This window comes from Poecilia formosa, unplaced genomic scaffold, assembly GCF_000485575.1.
Source record: "Poecilia formosa unplaced genomic scaffold, Poecilia_formosa-5.1.2 Scaffold38, whole genome shotgun sequence".
Classification (NCBI taxonomy): Eukaryota; Metazoa; Chordata; class Actinopteri; order Cyprinodontiformes; family Poeciliidae; genus Poecilia; species Poecilia formosa.
The window spans coordinates 1,590,038-1,609,875 of NW_006799977.1; the positions used below are offsets into that span (position 1 = coordinate 1,590,038).

At 37.8% G+C, this 19,838-nt stretch overlaps 1 protein-coding gene across 1 annotated transcript in view; it reads left to right on the forward strand.

Annotated features, from left to right (window-relative positions):
* The window catches only part of ror1 (receptor tyrosine kinase-like orphan receptor 1), a 148,967-nt gene that overhangs the window by 94,383 nt on the left and 34,746 nt on the right, over positions 1-19,838 (forward strand). Inside the window, exons 2-4 of the mRNA XM_007550865.2 lie at positions 6,450-6,509; positions 16,281-16,568; positions 16,796-16,829. Of these exons, the coding sequence (XP_007550927.1) occupies positions 6,450-6,509; positions 16,281-16,568; positions 16,796-16,829 (382 nt within the window). The remainder of the gene's footprint in view (positions 1-6,449; positions 6,510-16,280; positions 16,569-16,795; positions 16,830-19,838) is intronic.

A 19,838-nucleotide genomic window follows, 5' to 3' on the forward strand; every position in this document is an offset into this window, starting at 1 on the left:
ATACTTGTTGTGGTAGTGTGTCTCCATGTAGCAAAGAATTACCAGTATATGACAAGATAGGGTAAATCCAACATTTCATCTAAAATTCTAACCATGTGAGAGCTTAACAACGCCACCTAAAATATATAAGAACAGAGCATCACATCAAATGAAACCTGCATAAAACTTAACTGTTAAAAGTGTGAGAAAAGATAGATCTGGACTTGTTTGAGTTTAGATGCAGTTAGAGTAAAGTCTCAACATGTTTATTTCTTCCTCTTTCCTCCTTGTGGCATCTTTGCACCCAATGCAAATAAGGGATGGTGGTTGTCTAGTCCAGATTAAATTGAAATGGGAATCCCTTCATTAAAATGTCTTTTTTGAAGGTTTGTTTAGTCTTCTAGTATCATAGAAATACCAAGTGGTTTCATGATTCACAGGTCCAATTCAAGCAAGCAGCATTGCTCAACAGAGACGCATCAGTTGTCCATCAAATAATGCCCTTATTGTTTTCTATTTAAAGAAGCTTCCACAGCAATTCTGTTCAAACTTGTTCCACCCTGTTGACAAAATACCACAATATTCCCATAGCTGCTCTTCTTCTGCATGGCATTAGTATTTATTCCGTGGTGGTACTGTAGCATAGTTTTAGGTGAAAAAATGTTCAAAATGCATGAGGAAGGATTTATTTTTTTCTAGGCTAATTGTCGGAAAATAAAAGACAGACAAAGTCACCATGATAAGGATAATGGCAATAAAAAAGTATTGCCTGGCAACAAGATTGGCTACTCTGAGAAATCCAGTTTAAGGGAAGTTACAAAGAAAGAAAGCTAAGCTAACACTAAGCTAATATTTAGAATTTGTTCAAAAGATTTACATTGTGAACATTTTACAGCGTAGCAAATGTTTGTGTATGGAGACATTTTGTTTTTTATGACTGACTATGCCATTTGCTAGCATTAATATTTAATCTATAAACATTACCAATCACAATGATCTCTTCTGTCTTGGTGTGCCTCATCAGGATAAAAGTTCTCATGAACATATTGTGTTACTGTGCTGAGTGCTAATTGAAACCATGATATGATGTTTAACATTTTTGATTAAGCCTCTAGATACATTAATGATCCCATAAAAGCCTGTGCTGTAAATCTGTTCATCTTTGCGCCTCTTTTGGAGGTCAGAGGTCTCAGAAGGTCGTGAGGGGTCAGTGTTTTGCGTTGCTCGTTGTGACTCGGCTTTCTTCAGGAAGCGCTGAGGAATGGCGGGTGGTGACAGTTGTCACCATGGTCCTTATGCTGTTTAAAGGAGGTCTTCTCAGCACTTGTTGATGTGTGTCACTTTCAGCTTCTTCACGATGCGTCGGATTTCTCTGAGGTAGCCGTGCAGCAGTTCAACAACACACTTCCATGGATTGCATTCCATTTCCATCTTTTGTGTGTGTGTGTTTGTGTGTGTGCACGCGCGCGTGTGTGTGTGGGTGGGTGTATCAGTTAACAATGTAATGTCTTAGGTGTAACAAAGCATAAGTTTAAAGGATTTCCTGGACAACTGATCAACATATACTGTTATCTGACCTCTTATAATAGTTTTTTTTTTAAAAAAAATGTAGCATAGTTCCGACAGGTACTTGTAACAGAGCATTGTATTCCAGTCTGAGCTCCATCTTCCTGTCATGTCTTCTTTAGATGTTCTGATCCAGAAAGTGCCTTGTCACACAGCCTGCTATTATCTGCCTCCTCCTCCTCCTCCTCCCCCTGGACTCACACTCACCTCCCCATCTGTGGTCTTATAAGGTTACAGAGCAGGATAGATGCAGGAGTGAGTGTGTAAGGGTGTTTGTGTTGGTTCCTATGTTCTGTGGTCCATGATGTCCTCAGGTGAACAGTTCTGAACTGGGCCTGGTTTTGTCTCCGTTTCTGCTTCAGTTCATCCTGGGAACAAATACCTGCACACAAACCTGCAGGTGCAGCTATGGAGGCGTGCACACATATAGAGTGTTTCTTGCTCCACTGTCTTTCTGTTTGTACTTCAAGGATTGTTTTTGTATTTTAACTTAACCTGAGTTTTTTTTCTGTTATGACTCTGGATTTGGTAATATTTTGTCTTTGCAAGTAGTTTTGAAATGTTTTTGTAACACTCAACAAAAGCATGCCTTTCTGCTTACTAAATGTTTATTGCAACATTCTTTCTCTGAAGTCCTCTGAATCAAGAAGGTGCCCTTTAACATAAATGTGCATAGAGGAGTGTTTCAGCAGCTAATTTTCTTTTTGGAGTGCTCCGATCAACCAGGCAAGATTTCATTGGGTGATCACAGGCAGGCAGAAACTAACATGTGAAACCGGTCTTATTTACCGTTCTTATCTCGCTCTGCAAACAGTTGGCATGGGTCAGTTATACCCAGGCTTTAAAAAGTTTTGGTTTTGAGGCAACAAAAATTTTCCATTTTGCTTGTATCTAGAATTTAAAATGTTTTCAGTCAGTTTTCTTGGGATTGATCAATTTCCTCCAGCTGACTGAGCTAAGCCTAATACTCTTTGTGCTTCTCATTAACAGAACAAATCTGACTGTTTCAAATTTTCTCCCATCATGAAAAACAGGGACAGTCATTTCTACTGACCTGCGTCTTCAGAGATATTTTTTTTCTTCTGATTGTCTTTGTCTGTCATGAGGCTCCAAGACATCCATGTGTGACTCTCCTTTTTGACTATTTTCATTCCACATGATGATGATTTATACTCGGTTAAGCCAATGTAAACCTGCACTGTCAAAAGAGGTCACTGAAAAAAAAAAAAAAGTCTTCTCTGAGAGTTTATCTAGAAGTTTCCTTGTTGCCGTTTTCCTACTTTAACTCATACTTTCCAAGTATTTCCAGTACTCTATTTTTAGGAGGAGGTTTTTCTATGAATCCCCCCATTATGGCATATTCAATAACATTAATCTGTTTTACTTCACCGTGATTGAAGTTTTCCACTAAGTCTCCTCATCTTAAACCTTATACTGCCAATAGTTCATTAAAGAGCAATAGCTCTGGTTTTATATCTTGGTCTTCAGGGTTTGTGGGTTTGATTTAGTCTCTGTATTATTTATGAATGGACTGCTTCGGAGACATTAGTCAACATTTAAACTCAACAGTTTCCTTTACTCAAATATGAGGAGCACTTTAGATGACCTGGTTGATATACGGGAAAATAACCATTTCTCAAGTAGAAACATCTCATTTTATAAGATTAGATGAAAGAGAGGGCTGATGAAGATAAATGGGAATCAGAATTAACTATCATCCCTAATTTTCTGTGCATTTGTCCCTTTCATCTCTTTAAGGCAGAAATATTGCACTGTAAAAATGTTGGGTTTGCCCTTGTTCCAGATAACCTCTCAGTTAGGTCAATGTTCCGTCTAACTGGGATGGAAGAAGTCTTTGGGAGAGGCCTTAATAACAGAGCGGGAGCGCTCATACATCAGTCTTCCTCACCACACCAACCACCCTGGCTCCAAACTCAGCCCCCAGACCATATAACAGCATATTAGTTGCTACAATATGCATAACAGTTCAAATTGAACATTTCTGATTTCTGGTTAAGCTTTGCCCTCCGAAGCTGCTCTTGTTTCTCGCTCCTTATGCTCCTTATGCTCTTTGCTCAGTTCCTTTTCCTCATTCCTGAGCTCAGCTCTGATTCCCATATGTTGCTGTCATAGCAAAGTCACACTAAAATCTGATAGGTTTATGGTGCTTAAGCTTGTGTCGCTGCCTGATTTTTATCTTCAGAAGCCAAATACAGCTGGATGAGGATGAAAGGCTGCTCCCATTTCACTTTCTGTGAACTTTGGATGTCTTAAACCCAACTGCAGTTTTAACCCCTTTCACACTAGTGGTGGCAAACAGCTGCAAATAAAATAAAACATAAAAAAACTTTCCAAATCGGGTGAGATCTTTTTTCACTTCCAAAGCACAATCTAACAGAAATATTTTTAAAAGCTTAGTTGTTCACATTCCATTACTTTTAAGTCACTGAAGTGGAAAGTTAAGATATAAAGTTGATATAGACAAATTAAATAAAACCTCACTTTCTCTTTGTCATACTTGTGTTATGTGTAATGAGAAGCTTAACCAAATATTTTTCAAGAGCTGAGGCGTGATATTTGGGGATCATTTTGATTAATAAAAATTCCATTGCATTTTTAAAGCCTGAATGAAAAATATATCAGACTTAAATTATTTATCCCATTGTATGTCCATCTGTCTGTCCATCCATCCGGAAATCAAAGTATTCTTGTTTACAGGTGCTGTTCCTGGCAAAAATCAGGCACAAGAGTGTAATTCAGTTTCACTGTTGAACATAAAGTATGTTTAAAATTACAGTTAGTTAATTTTACTTCATAGTCAGTTGAATAAAGTTGTATATTGTTTTTATATGTTTACATCTCATCATACTATCTAAACATATTGGGGACAGTGAGGTTGGCGAAGGCTGTAGAAACTCAGTTAAAAAAAATAAAGTTACCCAAATTAAAAAAAGAAAAAATGGACAACCATGGGGACAAAAACAAGCCAATTGTCTCTCTTCAATTGAGTATTTTTTTTCCCTAATTGCCTCCACTATATTATTACTGTATTGCCTTTAATAACATTACTTCCTTCTGTCCCTCTGTTCCCGCTTTTCCCATCACCAGCTCTGACTCCTGAGCTCTCATATTGCTGCTGCGCTCGACTTATTCTGCCTTGCTGAACCCAGTGAGCTGCAACGTCTTTTCTCCTCTGTCTTTTGTTAACTGAGAAGCTTGAGGCTTCTGAAAGTCTGTCACCACATAAAAAAAGGACAATTAGACTCACTTTGAGGCCAAAACTTCCTTTGATACCACATCATGTTAAGGAGCCAACCATTATTTCGCTTTTATTCCCACACAACAGTACACTTGGTGAAAAACCTGCAGCATCATTTGATAATAAATTAACATTATACAATAGAGTTTATTGAGCTCCAGTGTTAAGTTTGCTCCCTTTAGCACTGTGGATATCAGGAGCCACAGCGCTCCCCACAACTGAATCTGCAGCTTGTTGTTATCCAGTTGTCAAGACGTGGGATGTCCTTGGTGACAGGTGTAGAGGCCTGAAGCGTAGCTTGTTAACACCAAGGACCACCGCAAAGTTGTCCCCACCCCGAGACGAAACGTGTGATCCAACACATTATCACTTAATTAGTTAGGCTCTCTGTTTGTCCCTGAGGAACATTGATTTCACACTTTTTCACCAAGTGTTGCCATTTTATATGGCAGCACTTGTAAAATTTATTTCAAATTTTAAAGTATATTTATTATTTGTACAATAACAATTTCTGGTTAAGAAGAGTAAAGTGAAGAATACCATTATGTTTTTACTAGTTTTATGGTTGTGAGCAGGCATCTGTAATCTATATTAGGCGCTGTGGGAGTCGATATAAAATAGGCTTTTGCTATTTTTAAACTAAAACAAAATAAATTCACATTTTAAACCATCTGATTTGATCGACTGTGTCAGTTAGATTTGGTAGATCCTAGTCTTAACTCTGGTTTAGGTGTCAACATTTCCAAATCTAACCTAAAACGAAAGAGTAATTTTACTGGAGTCACTTCAGCATGTATGTGATATCCTGTACGTTTTGCTTTCTCTCACTCTCTCGCAGCCTCAATAAACCACATACATGTTTCCACATGTACTGAAAAATATGATCTGCTAAATATCTTAATACATTTCTGTGCTGCCTCTGACCTCATTAAAAATGCCCAGTCTTCTTCCCACAGTAAAAATCTGCACACAAAAATGTTTAAGCTGTCACCGTGAACTAGTTTCAGATAGGTTAGATGGATTTTTGGAGCACTATCTGACCAGTCATGAATCCAATTAAAAATTGACTGATTAAGTTCAAAAGCTAATTTCTCTATCCATCTCTGTTTTCATTTGTGGAACAAATGCAGAAATATTTATTCGTAGAGATTATGTCATTGCACAAGCCTACATTTTCTTCATGTGCTTGTCACTGAGATTGTGTGTGTTATTCACTACACACATAGTGATGCATACAAACACAATGGGATGCCACCTGTGTGTTTTATGTTACCTCTGAGAATCATTTGTAGTGCAGGCTGTTGTTTCAGGAGACCTTTCTTTCCATGTTTGGCTTTTTAATTTGCAGGGAATCACCCATGACCCGCAGCATCACACGCTGAAGCCCATTTTCAGCCTCCTGTAATGAAAAGGGTAGCTCTGTCGTCAGTTGGTAATAAAGGCGCATTAGGCCCAAATGGCCTGCTGATAGGCTCCCTGTTATACAATCAGTCCTTTGATCTCCATCAGCAAACCTACACCATCACCACATGTATCTATGGAGTATTTTTCATGTTTCTGCAACAACACATAAAATAAAATTCACTTTTTGCTGTTTCATCTGGCAATCATTCAGACTAACTTTTTTTACTTCTTCTGTCTTCAGGATCAGAGCTTCCCCAGGACCTCAGTGTACTTGCCGCCACCTCGTGGAACACCACAGAAGGTAACATAATAATAATAATCTTTCATACCAATGTGAACACATTTTTAAGAGTCACGTCTTGATGATGTGTTGTTTATAGAGTTTTGAGCTCTATAGACAACACTAATCAAATTTTTAAAATAATATCCACTGAGTGCTTTAGAGCCTGTTTATTGTCTAAGTGTGTCCTGCTGCTTATAATTGATGGAAAGGCTTGCAGTATGTTTGTCTACAGCTACTAATGAGGCATTGTTCAAATTTTCACTGAAAAACTTTTATAACTGCATTATGTGGACGTTATTATCAACCTAGAAAACCTGGTTTTGTTTTTGTGCATCTTCATTGCACTTTTTTTATTTGGTACTCTATGCTTAATTATCTGTGGGAATGAACTGTTTACAACCTTAGACTTTTTTGTCGACCTACATTTGTGTTTATCTACCTGCATTAATCCATTGTAGAAATGCCTTCCACTGCACTTGCAGTCTCAAAACATTTGGGTTATGTCTCTATCTACATTGCACATCTAGAGACTGAATTCTTGCTCATTCTGGTTTGTTCACAGTCAATTTAGAGGGGAAGAGTCTGAGAACAGCAATTTTGAGGTTTTCTCACAGATTCAATTTGATTAAGGTCTGTACTTTGACTGGGCGATTTTAACTTATGAATAAGCTTTGATCTGACTAAGCAGTGTCCACAAACAATTCTTGAAGGCCGATATCTTGCATGCTATAGATACAACACTTATTCTGCTACCCTGGATCAAATGAAATAATCATTATCAGGCTTCGGGATTTGTTTAGTTTCTGTCTATTAGATTTCATTTTCTTGTGTCTGTAAATGTCAGTTAAGTAGGCTTTGTCCTGGTGTGGTCTATGACTATTTCCTGTTCACTTTGCTAAAAGAAGAAGGCAGGGAAGAGATGTAAGATGTCAGTGTCGCCTTCACCTACTTTAAATGTTTTACTTGTAGTCAGATCATCAAATTGTGGAAGGAAAAAATATTTTTGCCATAATCAGAATTCAGTTGAACTTGTGGTTCAACTGAATTCAGATTTTAGCATTCAGTTGAACCAGTTGAATGCCATAATCAGTTGGTTATCATTTTTAAAGGTTTCTGCAATGGATTTTCTGGAGTTGGACATTCGGCCAGGCTCATTTATTGGACAAAAAATTGTCTGGAAAACAAGCCAAGAATTTAGCTGATGAGGGTAATAATTGTACGCTAGACCACCTCCGAGTCATGATAAGCTGTTGATTTGTCATCCACAAATCATTTTTTTCTGCCAAGCAAAATGCCCCTGCAGATGAATTCTACTTGATGACAAGGATGAAGCTGGAGAAATCTCAAAACTTCTAGTGAACCTGTGTGAATCTCTGAAATATGCCTTTCATCTGGTTCAGAACTGGTGAAGATATCTGGAAAGATGAACTGTCTAACAGACTCGTTTCTCTGAGATCAATAACACTCCAAGCAAAATATATTTTTGTGCGATGAAAATAAATTGTCATGTCTCCTGCAGCTTGTCAGGCTTTCTTCAGCACTTCCCATCAGAGGAAGCAGCTGTTGTTCTCCTGTCAGAGCTGAAGCGCTTACCGAGCCAAATCCACCACGTTTTCTGGATATTTTCACTAAACTCCTGCACAATGTAATCAGTCAAAATCTGCTCCTCCCCTTGGTTTCTCCTTGAACTACCAGGATCCGCCTAAATTCCCACGAAGAAACACAGCCATAGAAGACCCGGAGTATGAAACTTTGATGGATGTGACCTTTATTTATTTATTTTTTTCATTTTTTGCTCTTTGTCTGGTTTAGTTTAATTCAACTCTTGCAAAGCCAACACTCCCACAACATCCTTCCCACGACGCGTACACAAAAAAAAGGCATTTTCAAGCGGACAGGCATAAAGGCAAACAGTAGTTTCTGGATATGATTGAGCAGTTCAGCGGAGATAATGATTACTGAGAGCAATCAGGGATGTTTAGAACATCATAAATACAACCAGGAGAAGATCCAAACAAATCACAAAGCCTGCTTCGTTTTTCCACAGCATAAAACATTTAAACTTGTAAAACAGTGCGTCAGCATTTTGAGCTTAGCATCCACATCTGTTTTTACTCTAATGAAGTGGTCATTGTAGTTCTTGTTTTGTCTGCAGGCAAATAAAGTTGTGTTTTACCAGCATGGCACAACAATAAGATGGTATGGTGATGTCGGTGTGTATCGGTACCATGAAGTCATAATGCCGAAGACCCTCAATGTGCCGATAAAATCGGAGGCGATGGTGGTTTACTAATTTTCAATATTTTAATCTTTCTCTCTTACCTTTTAGATTGTCCTATTGTACAATGGTTCAACTTTTATTATATCAATCATAACCAGCAGTCTGTTAAATTAAAATACATTTTTAAATGTATTTAATTTAGTAAAAGTAATACTAGTAAGACATTGATTCATTACACAGAAATATACTGTATATCTAATGATTTTGTTCTGTTAACATTCATTGGTAAGGCAGCAAATTATAGTTTCTTGGAAGGTTTAAATGTTACATTAGACCAATATAAAAGGACTTTCAATGCAAAGTTTTAAGTTGTTGCATCTCATTTTATTTATTTAGTTTTCATACATTTTCCAAGTTCAAGTTGTAACATTTAGCAAAACTACTCAGTATGTATGATTCTCAAAAGAGAGGAAGTAAAGATGACTCACTCGGATGTGCATTTTTAGACTAAACATAAATATTCCAAACTTGCTTTAAGCTCCAAACATTGGTTACTTGCACGCTTCATCATCTTATTCTTTCTAAAAAAGTAAAAAAAGATATAAAAATGTTCAAAATTTGAAACAATATTGCCTTTAGATTATCAGAAGAGATAAAAAGTGCATAACATTTTGGATTCACAGTAAACCCAAGACCTATGTAGACTGTTTCATATTTTCTGGCCATTTTCTGCTGGATATCTTTACTTGCCCCTGACACCTCCGCCATTTTGCTTTTCACTCCCATAAACCTCTCTATTTCTCGTCCTCCGTCAGTCCTACACACTGGTGTGCTTGACTGTAGGCTACTTCTTCTGCTGGGTTGAACAGGCAACCTGTTGATTAGTTTTAGCAGTAGTGCCACCTAGTGACCAGAGGCTTGTTTATCATTCAAGCATGAATGAACAAAATTCTAACAAGTGCTCCTTGCTCTCACATTTTATGCAACTGAAATATTTACATTTTTTATCCACCAACAAACCTATCCAGAAGCAAATATTTCTGGCCATAATTTATAGTTGGAAGGGCCAGTTCTGGGATCCTCTCCGCCTTTGCCCCTCCGTACATGGCACAGTGCTACAGTTCAGATTTCATATCGGCTGAGAATGTTTAGTGAGCCGTGGAGACTCTTAGGTTTCTGAGCCTTCCTGAAAGGATCTCTTGCTCAGCTTTTCTATATGTGTGGTATTACGAACAGACGCGTTTGCTTGCAGAATACAGTTTCAGTGGTGAAACGAAGAGGTTGCTCTGAGCATGTAAAGGTTTCTATCTCGCTGGTTGTGTTTACAGCTACGTGTCCGCACGTGAGCGTTTGATTGCACCAAAGTACAGCAAGGGGAAAATGTGCACCGATGACAGGGCAGCATTTTAGCCGCCCGCCACATTAAAAGACAATCCTCAGCGAGGGTTTAAGTTTCAACATGCCCCCTGTGCCAAATACCACAACACTTACCACAAGACGATTACATACAGAGGCTTAGTTACACAGACACATGTTCCTCCTCTACACCTCTTTTCTCTCCTTTTCTAATCTCATTGAGCTTTATTGTCAGTAGTTATAACAGCTAATGGAGTACGTAGACACACCACTCCAAAAATCATTTTCTTTTCCATCAACCCAACTAATGAAACACTATTAAAGTGAGTCACTGTTCTGACCCTCCTCCCCCAGCCTTCTGGCAAAAGCACCTTGTCTCATTTAAAAGTATGTGTGTGTTCAGATGCAATACTAGGTTAACCAACGAGTGGGCAGAATTTGGTCCTCTAAATGTTGACTGCACATGTAAGCAGAGATTCTCTGCAGACCTCCATGCCTTTTTGTTGATGGTTTGGCACTCGGATCACAGAGACCCAGGAGTAAGCTTGCACAGTCGAACAGTCATATACCCTCATCAGGATGAATGCGACACCCATTGCAGCTGACCTTTATCTGCACCCATCCATGTGTAGTTTTACCGCTAAACATGGTGAAGTTGTTTCCGTAAAGTAAGACTACGGTGCAGCAGATGACTTGTTGGAACTCGTTTGGTCGGAATTGCACTTTAGCTCAATTTTAGACACGACACAATGAATACTTTTTCTTTGGTCTTCTATTGCCCCTTCTCCATGGGTATAGTATTAACAAGTTCTTCACCAGTCAGCTCTTCCAGGTAATTCCCATTTTTGTGGAATTACCTCAGGGATGGTACAAGTCGGGTCAAACCAGGTATTGCGAGCAAGCGATTTGATTGGCAGCAGACTGCATTCGCTGACTGACTCGTGGATTTTTATCACTTGATGAGCAAGATGGTATTTGTGGAAGGTACAGCGTCAAGTGGAAGAGGCAACCCACAACAAACAAATATACAGAGCGATTTTGGAGAAACTGAACACCCAAGGATACACACAAAAAATGACATCAATGGAGATTCAACCACACAGCCCGCCCACATTCACGCCCACATAGCGAGGAGCACACTGCCAGCGGAGACACACCCCAGCTTGGCCAGAACCAAACCAGATATTAACCATCTGAACTGAGATGACCTCCACACTGAGGTCATTTTATCTTGTAAAGACGTGAGTCTGCTAATGCAGTAAATTCAGTACACACGACACAGAAGATTAGAGGAAAACAATGTTATGTTATTTAGAGCGAGTAAAAATAGCCTAAAAAAACAATGACGCAGTCATGGCTGCTTATCTTAGATGAGTTTTTGAGGCATTGGAAATGTTAACATAATCAAAGAGGACAAATCAAATAAAAAAAAACAAACAAAGTGCAGATTAGCAAAATGGCTGCATAAACAAGCTGTGATTAAAAAAGAAATGTCACAAATTAGCTCCATAAACTTCTGGATTACATTTTCTTTTCTTCTCATTTTATAATGTCAGATCAAATCTTAAAGAGGGCCCAAGTTTTTCATTGAGACAACGCATCAGAAACTGGGTCTAGATTCCTGCAGACTCTCTCGTTTCTATTATGCTGTCTCCTTTTCACAAATAAGTGAGATTTAGTTACTTTCCTGCCTGGAAATGTTTTTCAGTAGAGTTGAGGAGGAGTTGAAGAAAAAACATAAGGAGGATATGAACATTTTATGTAGCAGAAAATAAATCACAATATTACAAGTTGTAATGGAGGAAAGACATTTTTTCCAGATGGTCTTACTTGGATTTACTGAAGGATTTGGTCTCTATAAAGAAGAGACTGAAATCTGCAAATATTGAAGACGTTTGTTTATAATATAGTGACAAAGGAGGACAAATACAAAGTAAGTGAGAAGGGAGAGAACTGACACAAGTTTGCTGTTCTTGGTGGAGTTCTCCACATGTTGTCAGACATTTGTCAAGTCTTGGGTTTAACAGAACTCGAGTCTTCCCCTGGGCTGCTATGATCAGCGATTCCTTGGTGCCCTTCATTTTTGACCTTGTAGCCATTTTGTAGGTTTTGGTCACATCAGCCACTGCAGTTCTCTTTGGTGGTACAACCCCAGCAGCGGTTTTTCCTTCTGTAATTGCCCCTTCAGCTCAGTTGAGGATTTGTTTGGTTTAACCAGGATTTCTTTGTGACTTATTTGGATTATTATAATTTAATGCATTACTATTTTGTGTTGTAATTGTTACTTCACATAGATTTAGTTAATACGCAGTTCAAAAGCGGACTATATTTGTCGACCTTTCATAGAAGGGTCCATGATTCTTCAGAAGTAGGAGAAGAAAACTTGAGTTAGAGGGAAAAAAAGATGGGGAGTTTTCTTTCTGAGAGGGATTTTCTGAGCTCCCATACTCTGTCATAAATCATTACCATTATGATTTGTTCACCCTTTTTATTCTCTAAAGTTTATTTGAATAAATGATCTGGCTCCTCATCTTTGGATTAGTCAGAAATATGACAAACTCCTTCTCTTCCAGTTTGTATTGTCAGAAACATTCACTGATGGCTTTAAATCTGCAAATACTTGATATCGCCTCAATAAATGCTTAAAACTGTCTATTTAAATAGTTCAAACACTAAAATATACCTTAATATGCACAGTAGAAAGTGTCTTAGCCCTACCTCAGAACTTCATAAAGAAACAGGCCCTTTTCTTTAAAAAAAAAAAAAAAAAAAACTTGCTGAAAACTGATTCCATTGTATACATACGTCCGTTCATATTTTTCACATTGTAGAACTCTTGGAGTTTGAGGAAATATGAGGTCCTAGTCCAGGTTGACTTCCTGTTAAGTCCAGATTGCAGTCCAGTCTGAAAATTGCTGCAGTTGGATGAAAAACAAGCAGAGCACCAAATGGAAAAGAAGACAATTCCTGTAAACACATTCTTAATGGGAACTTTATTGAAAACAGGAAACCGTGGTGGTCTTTGTTTGTTTTTTGGGTACAGAGGGTTCTTCAGCCTTTAATAGTGGCGTAGATGTAAAAGTGCAATATTTTGCTTCGCCCTGTTTCAGTTCGAACAAACCTCCACAGTATATTTTCCTCGCCAACTTTTCTATTCACAAACACTCATGTTCATCCGACGAGTATTTGAGATTTCCCCTCCATGTGCTTCTTCTCCTCTGTTTGTCTTGGCCAGTTTGTGAAACCAGAAGCATTTCTGCATACCTAAGCTTGGGTTTTGGGGTTGAAGGAACTTTCCGGAGTTTTTTTATGACATTAAGACCAATGTTTTCCAGCACATTAAACTCTTAGGTGACCTTCCAGGACGCTTTTTTTTCTCTAACCACATTTAGGAAAGATATGGTGAAGATAATCTTGCATTCATTTTTTTTCCCGGTTTTCAAATAGCATGCCATGTATCAGTGTTAAACTCTGGGTTCTGGTAAATTTGGCACTTAAAAGAGGTGTATAATTTATATAGCTGGTCGTAAAACATAAGTTGGTGCCCACAGAGCAAATTTGCTTGCTATTATCATCTCTCCTTTTCAGCCATTAGGAGTTGACTTTAGTTTTATATAATAGTTTTTAAAGCTATTGATGTACATTTTAATGAAGTTCTGTTCAGGTGTTTTGGTAAGGTTTCCACATTTAAATGCAATGTTTATGAATACAAAATAACTTTTAGGAAATTAATAGGGGGATTGTCAATTACAGTAATAGCTGCACAATTTTCACTGTAGTTTCAATGTGTGCAAAATCGCTATTGCAAAGGGATGCATGGATGCAATTTGTGGTCGGATATCATATTTCTCTGCATGCTAATAATATATCTGGGAAGTTGCATGGTCTCCAGCTGCCTTCGATGCCCACCACATGTGTATTTTTAGTACGTAAAATGCAACAGCTCACATAAAATGGTTGGGAAACTGCATTGATGAAAAAGAAAGTCAAGAGTCATTAAAATGTGGGTTAATAATAATATGTTATTGTAGTATTCAAAAGTATTGCAATTACATATTTACCTTGATATTAATTACAGTCATTTGGCCTATTATTGAATAGGCTAAGAACAAACAGCACCTTATCGATTATCAGGTAATAAACATTGTCATTCCAGTACCATTGCGTGGAATTAAAATGGACTGCTTGAATGCAATATTTGGTAGGTTTTTATATTTCAATTGCCAATCATGCATATGCTGCATGGACATTGAATACTCTTGCTGCCTATACTTGACATAGGATTTAGTAGCAGATGTGTCAAAGACAGGGAGATTGGTGCAAAACTTGTGGTAATGAGAAAAAACTGTGCATAATGTAGGTTAATTACAAATGATATCATTAGTTTTCATAAATAATAACTGCATGTTTTCCTGTTTTTTTGTAAAACACTTGAGAATAAATATTTTTCCCCCAGTGGATGGTGGAGGTTTTTTTATTATTATTATTTTTTAATGTAAAGGACCAGACATTGTTTTGCATGGATTTGTAATGAGAGTTTTGATTTGTTGTGGAGGAAGGCTGTAGATATTTCTGGCAAAACATTATAGTGAACAGTTGGTCCTGTTTTCTCCAGTGTGTTTGGTTGTCATTCTTATATTATGTTCAGATTTAGGGGTTTTTAGTTGTTTTGTGAATATCCAATTGGATGCCACCATCTGTCTAGATGTTAGAATATACAGAGTAATTTCAGAGTAACAATTTTCATTATCTTCTGTAAGTGTTCACATTTTTGTGGCAAACATTTTGCCACGTACTGAAAGCTGCGAAATGCAGCAAACTGCCCCAAAACCTGGCTTAAGCCCAACTTGGTTCTGGTGGGGACCTCATACTTGTTTTAATGGGTTACATAAACACCTTTAGCCTTGTGGTTGGGCCAATGTCTTCTTTATGATGTGGAATGTACGATGTCAGTTAGATGGCAACCACAACATTTATTTAAGGGCTTACTTACATTTTTAAATACTTAGCAGCTATGTTTATGGTTAGAGGGGCGAAGTTAGCTACATGCACATGCTAAATGAGTGTAAACCAGAGTTTGCATTCCCCATTTAATTCTTAAGCTACAGACAAACAAAATTCTTTTCCTATAACATCGTTATTGGACAAACGTCTCTTTGCAATAACACCGTTTACCCGCTTTAAGTAATTATCATGCATACAATTAAAGGGAAACTTTATTTTTCCTTTTATCTCATTAAAATGACATACTTTTCTTATTGAAGCAGAAACCTTAGTCTGGGAGTCATTTTCTCCCAGATGCAGTCGGATGTTTTTCCAATATTTTCGGGAGATACCTCTGTGTCGTCAGGGCCTGGAGCAATGCTAGGATAACTGCAACCAAACAAAACCAGAATAGATACAAATGACTTAAATTGTTGGTCTTCATTGTAATATTTGCAGTTACTGATGCAAAAAAGAAGTCATGTGCAAATCATGGGGCAATTTACACCAGATTCGTCAGAATAATCAGGTTGCCTGTTGTGATTTTAACTATTAGGACAAATTTGAAAGGAGAATTTTTTTAAAATTATTTTTCTGTGAACAAGTTCCTTCAGTTACACACCATGTTTTATGCTGAAATAACGTCATTACTTGAGCTAATTGTGAGCTATGTAACATCATGTGGTAAAATATAATGCAAGTATTTAACACTTGTAACTTGTTTATTCAAAGTTGACTTTTGCTTTGTAACTTGTCCTAGATGTGTTTTAGAAAAAGTGCTGTAAAGATGTGGAATTTATTTAAAGAGCAAAAGGAAAAGAAAAGCTGGCAAAATGCTAGTGTGCAACCTAACCACTTCAGAAAGCAACTCAAAACGGGCTCAAAACCTAAATGTTGTGGGTTCTTTAACTTCTTCAATAATTTATGTTCTTCTCCTTCATAAGCTTCTGCTTTAAGTAACTCAAACCTCAGGGTCTCTTACCGCATCTTACGATGAAAAGTGAAAATAGGTGTCACAGCTAAGGTGACCACAGAATGATGTGCAAAACCAGCCTTGGGACTGAAATCAATCATTTGTTTTGCACCAATTTTTCCAGCTGATTTTAAGTATTTTCTAACTCTTCTGCTTTTATTTAGTACCTACAGATAGAAATTGAAGGCAGTAATGTTGCTCAATACAACTCTTATCCTGTTATTTTTGTATCCTACTCATCCTGTCTGTCTTCTAGGGGCATTTATCCGGCTCGAAGCTCCCATGAACAACATAACAACGTCGCTGGGCCAAACGGCAGAGCTTATTTGCCGTGTGTCCGGGAACCCGCAGCCTGTCGTGCGTTGGCTGAAAAACGACGCCCCAGTGGTGCAGGAGCCAAGGCGGGTCTCCTACCGGTCCATGTCGTACGGATCACGCCTGCGAATTCGCAACCTGGACACCACAGACACAGGCTACTTCCAGTGCGTTGCGACCAACGTGCATGGTACCGTTTCCACAACAGGGGTTCTGTTTGTCAAATTTGGTAAGAACATCTTAAGTGATCTTGTTGAGTGATTTACGAAAAGAAAAACTTACTGCCACACATATATCTTTGTACAATGACAAGGCTTTTCCTCTGCTCATCTTTTCCAAGCTCATCAGCAACACTTAAACCAGCTGATTCCTCTCTTCGTTGGCTGCTTGCATAGAGAAAATCTGGAAGCAATATTGTTTATCCTGTCATAAAATTCCCCTTGTCTTCTTTTCCAGATCCACTCCCTACACCTCTATCAGGACGGCCAACGTAAGTTGCTTTTCTTCTGCACATTTTTCTTTCCATCTGTCAGATCGTGCAGTGCAGACTACAGGGAATCTGAGACTTTTATAACTTAGTTATATAAATTATAGACCTAAACCTAAGAGATTCATGCTAATCGTGGGTTCCAAAAGAATGATTTTTTTTTTAGTAATCATGTTTCGCCTGTGTCTAAAGTAAAAACCACATAAATGAACAAGACAAATATCACTGATTAAACAAAAAACAAAGATCCACCAAAATATTTCATAAAGTTGTGTGATGTTCTGATTTTTCTATTACTTTTGTTAATCATATGTTTTTAACATTTTTTTTCCCAATATTCAATTCAATTTGTATTGTTTACAAATAAAGGGACAGCAGAAAGAAAATGCAAGAAAATGTGAATTGTCCCCCAGACATACAACATTAAAAAGACTGAAAACATTTGTACCAAAAACTTTGGCAGTTTGTCAGGTTTTTCCCCAAGATGAAAATAATCATTTTGATCCATATATTGCACATTTTGTTATAAATATAAATTGAAGGTTAGATGTTCAAATTTAACTCTATTTAAAAATGTAATGTAAAAATACTTATATTCAGTACACACTCAAAGAAATAATTTAAATATTTACATCTGTTAACTTTATGATTATAGCTTGCAGCAAATTAAAATCCAAATTCAGTTTTTCAGAAACCTTGAATATTGTGTCAGAGCAATAAAATTATCTTTAATGTAAAAATGTTATTCTATAGCCATTGTGGCTTTTACTGCTATTGGTTATACTGCTGACTTAAAAGTTGTCCAGACGTCATTGACAGGCTCCAAAAGAAGAGACTGGTTGTTCCATGTCCTTTATTCAAGCTGATCAATTGAAAGTTAAGTGGAAGGAAAAAAGTGTGATAGAAAATCCTGCCGGACACGACAACCTAAGAGTAAAAACACTATAGAAATAAAAAATAAAATCAAAATCAAATTTCAAAATGTTATTTGTATAGCACATGTCAGCAGCAAGGCATTTCAAAGTGAATAAAAATGACAAAAAACAACATACATTTTGATAAAGAAAGGACAGATGTAATATCAAAAACAAGCATGTCTGGTGGAAAACTGACCGATGTGAAATGAATCTGATTTAAATGGCGAAGAAAGTAGAATTGCGACTGTTTAACTGGGTTATTGTCGGGGCAGTTGCTCCAGTAGCTACAGGCACTCTTCAACAACTAGAGAGATTATTCCAGATGACCCGAGTGCTCCAGCTGGCTCAACAGCTAAAAGCACAGCCAAAGGAAATGTGTTCGCCAGACAACGTTTGGCCTTAGGAAGGAGCAACACAATTTTACAATCAAGCCCACATTTTCCTGGGGGGCAGTAGGACTTCTGCAGCACAGGTCTGGTGTGATCTCTCTTCCCTGATTCTGAGGGGGGCGAAGGAACATTTTGATTTCTGGTTCTTCGTAAAAGCAACATGCTGCATTCATCTAGTCAAGTAAAAATGAAAGCATTTTGTTTTGTTTTTTTCTTCTTCAGCTCTGTAAGCTCACATGGTTCAAATTTAAATGGTTACTGTTTACTCTCAGCTAACATTGGAATGTGGAATCAAGCAGACCAATGGATGCACACCAGTTGCAACACAGATGCTGGTGCAAAAACACGATGTCCAGCTTGTAACCACAGCCTGCCTGGATAATTGAGACCACTAGGCAAGACATAAACTAAAATATTAACATGTATACAAAGTGCTATAGATGCTTCCTCCCTGAACTCTCACTAAATCTTTGCTCCCTCAAATCCACAAAATGGCAGAATGACCCTCATCTGTCTCTATGGTTTTGATTTTATTGCCTTAAATAGTAACCCAGTTATCTGCCAGCTGTGTGAGCGTACAGCAGAACCAGCCACAGCACTGATTGCTCAACATGAGCAGAACACGGAGGGGGTCTTCAGGGTGGTAAATGAAACCAAACCGAGAACATTCTTTTGGCCGTTGAAACACTTTTGTCAGGATGAAAATTCATTCTGAGTCTGGAAGTTTTCTTTCGCTTTGTTTTGACATTTCCTCAGCTTTATTGAATAAAACACCACAAACTCTGTCTGTTGATTTGATTCTCTGAGGATCAAAGGACACAGCCTGGATGACTTTCCGCAGTGACATTATGCCGAGGCTCACTGCCATGTTCCACACAGCGTTCTGCACATCTAATCTCCGACCGCTGATTGGATAACGTGCATTTAGTAAATCCACCCCCTTGCTGAGATAAATGAATACACAGTCACCTAGAGTCGTACACAAGTCCTTCTATGTGTGCTTTAGCTATTGTCATTTGTTTTTAATTCTAAACCGATTGTGCCTTTCTTTGAGATAATCAGAGGCATTTACCTATTTATGCAGTCTAAATGAACTAAAATGAAACTTGCAGAAGGAGAAAAATAGAGGAGTCTGATTTCAGTTTCATATGGCTCCTTGATTATTAAATATGTTTCCAGGTGAACATGGTTTACTTTCTGAATTTTCCAATCCTATAAATCAGCAAAAAGTCCATCCTTTACTATAACCATCTCATATTCACGGATTCACATTCACAGATTTTTTCGGAAGCACATATCTAAGAAAATATAGCTTGGAAAGCTAAAATACCTAGCTTCTGTTCTGCTTGGCATTGGCTGGCATTGCCAAAGCAGCCAATCCAGGAGTGCCAGTCATTTTCCTTGGTGTAGATTGGTTGTATTTCCAAGAGAGGACATAAGGAAGATCAGATGTTAGCTCCTGTAGTTGTGACTAAAACTTTTTGTGCTGTGCTTATTAATGCATATGAAGGTGTATTTTGTGTTTAACTATTGAAATAGGAGGTTATAGGCATCTTCAGATGGTGTATCAAATATTTGCAGATTTCATTTATTGATGGGTGGTTGTGATCTCTAAAAGGCTCTGCATGGTCGAGCCAAAGTGGCAAAATCAGTTCTCATTGTCACAATTGAGGGACCAAAATCGCATCACTTTGTTCTCGACCTCA